Source organism: Sphaeroforma arctica, assembly GCF_001186125.1.
Source record: "Sphaeroforma arctica JP610 unplaced genomic scaffold supercont1.385, whole genome shotgun sequence".
Lineage (NCBI taxonomy): Eukaryota > Ichthyosporea > Ichthyophonida > Sphaeroforma > Sphaeroforma arctica.
The window spans coordinates 60,678-63,492 of NW_014040173.1; the positions used below are offsets into that span (position 1 = coordinate 60,678).

Sequence of the window (2,815 nt, forward strand, 5' to 3'; positions counted from 1 at the left end):
TTTGTAGTATCGAACAACTATTCAAAATACATGGTGCAGATTCTCTTTACAATGTCGGGTATGCGAAGCTCTTACAGCATAGTTTTCACCGGCGTCCAATGTATGTGGTTGTGACTGTGTTCTGCTGAAAAGCTGGGCAAAAGCTTGCCTCGTCAAGTTTTTGTCAGCTCAATGAACTATTTATGAGATTGTCTCCTGCTGTAAAGGGCACCAATAGTTAAGGAAGTGAGCTTAACCACATGATTTACAGACATATCAGTGAAAAGTGAATATCGTGCTTGTGCTTTATGTATAGTCGGCCTGGGGCCGCCTCTTTCCCTTTTCCTTTTTAGAATTTCAAAATTTGGTGCCCTCCAGGCAACATATATTTGTCAAACAGATACGTAAATATTATAAGTTCGTACTCGGCTATGTGGCTTGAGTGCGTTAGGCCTTCACTCTTACGGTATATTGAAAAGTCTACCACAATCACCACCATGTGCTTAAAGTGTTTTGAAAGGTACAATTCTCAGCAGACTTTGCTAATTATGCGACAAAAATATCGCATTTCTTGGATATTAAGTGAATTCGATATCAAAAATCCATCTGTGCCTCTATAGTAAACCACTCTATCCCAATTGCCGAGTAGTTCCAACACAAGTTTTAGGAGCGCAAAGTGAGCACCCTGTTCAAGTCTGATCACTGCTCATATGCCATACATGAATAAGTACACCATACTCCCTAAAATCAGTCCATCAGAATGACTGCTGTTGTTGCGGCCTCCGCTTTTGATCCGGCGTCAACACCAATTGAGAATGCTTGCGAAGGATTGCTTATTTTCAGTCTTTTTTCAGCAGCTGCGGCCACGGCTTCTCTCCGCGCGTCACACCTTCTGGATTCACTTGCTTCTATACTTTTTCTCTTCATTCCGCTCCCCTGTCTTCCGCCTCCAGCAGGACTCTCTTCAATACGACAAATGGCGTTTGATTTGGTAGGGGTTGAAGCTGTTTGCTCCACGGCATAATCCAATTCGTGGTGCCTCCCCTCTGTTCCGCTGTGTGTTTGTCCACTTGCTTTGGACGTCGCTCTCCCCTGCTCTGCATCTCTACCTACATTTTTATTTCCAGGACCTTTGCGTCCCATAAATTGCGTAATACCGGTTCCCCAGATATGCTGGGCCCCCTGCCCGGGCTTGTGCCCGATGGCATTGAGAATATATCTTGTTCTCTCAGCTATGTGCGCAAACCGAGCCTGCCCTATGTGTACCCCACCGTACCACCTAACAACTATCACCCCTGCATTGGTGACTTTTTCTTTGGTTAAGGTACCGAGGAGGCGTTGGCCGCCATTTAATTCGCCGTCGTCATTGTAGGCTTTATGGATTCGCCCCTTTATAAGGCGATAGGATTTACATAATTATAAGTGATGTGAACTCTTTTATAACAGTGATTATATTATAGTTGAGGGAATCACTTCGAGAAACACTTAGAAGCGTGATATGAATTTAGTATACCGCTGATTTATTCAGTATATCTTTAATATTTTTTCTCAGATATGTATACCATTAAATACACTGAAATCACAACCCACATATATGTGTGTGCAACAGATGCAACATGATATCACGCACGTTGCGATTGACGCGCAATACGTAAAAAATAGCACTATTCCGCGTCTTATCACGCTCAAAGCACCTTGTGGATGCTTACTTATACTGGTATTTGAACACAGCTATTCTGGAAATGGCTCGCAAAAACAAGCTGCTCGGAATGTCAGTCTGTCAGGTTTGTTAACCTATGTACGAGAGTTTTATAAGACAGAAAGCAAGCGCAATGCAACTACGAGTCTGATATACAGATCATCGCATTACTTCACATTCACTACCATCTCGTTTTCACAAAAGTTTTCGTCAGCCGCTGGAAACGGAATAATAACGACCGCTATGTGTGTGGCCTCAATCGTTAATACAGCACTGTATATCAAAAGATGGTAACACATAGATAGTTGTTAAACTTTTCTCTCAAAAGACAGGGTAATGAATGATACAACGAGCTACAAATCATTACACTCACATACCTTCTTTCCCGGTTCAACTATCCGAAACCCGGTCATGCGACAGGTAGCGCCACTGAATCTAGAATCCAGACACAACGCAGCAAGTGCCTTTACGGCTTGCTTCTCACTTGACAGTGGCCATATAGCGGCTGACTGGAACACAGACCCCTTCTCACTCACAGTGGGGCTTGTTAATGTCCATAAGCTTTTGCCTCCTACACTGATAGAGCGCTTTGTCCCCGTTGCATCCTTGCCTTTAGATGTCATGCTTTTACTGAATAAAAACTTGGGCTTGTGCAGTCTATGATGGACGGATTAGGTTCCGTGGATGTGTGCATGGATACCCTTGTAGTATGTATTTGAAGCTATTTCTTGGGTGTGTGTGCCTGTATTGATAGCGTTGGTTGAGAGTTCGTAGTTTCTTTGTATGTAACACCTATGCACTTTTCACAGTCTTAATTTATCACAGCCGGTTGGTCCGGTCACTCCGGTGTCCTCTCTAGATATAGAGAGAAACAAGCACCATAGTCTGCTAAATAATGAAAATCATGGGCCGAGGGGGAACCCGCCAAAATCTAGAGACAAATTAGGACATTCGGGCGGGCTGAGGCCTGGGGTAAATAAATACACGAAAGAGAGGTGTGCTGTGTGCAGTGTGCACGAAAGTACTCAAAAATATTTACTTTGTTTCCGTATCAGAGATATATTTACCTATATATATTTAACAATGTGCAATCCACACACTACACACACACACACATACTTCGTAGTGCATAGGAAG

The 2,815-nt window shown here is 43.2% G+C and overlaps 1 protein-coding gene across 1 annotated transcript; it reads right to left on the reverse strand.

The window, feature by feature from the left end:
• Positions 1–391: 391 nt before the first annotated feature.
• On the reverse strand, positions 392–2,301 carry SARC_05798 (hypothetical protein; the record flags this gene model as incomplete). The annotated part of the gene is made up of 2 exons (XM_014300335.1): positions 392–1,368; positions 2,056–2,301. 2 exons carry the CDS (start codon positions 2,299–2,301, stop codon positions 727–729), a joined length of 888 nt encoding a protein of 295 aa, XP_014155810.1. The 3' UTR covers positions 392–726.
• Between the last annotated feature and the right edge of the window lie 514 nt (positions 2,302–2,815).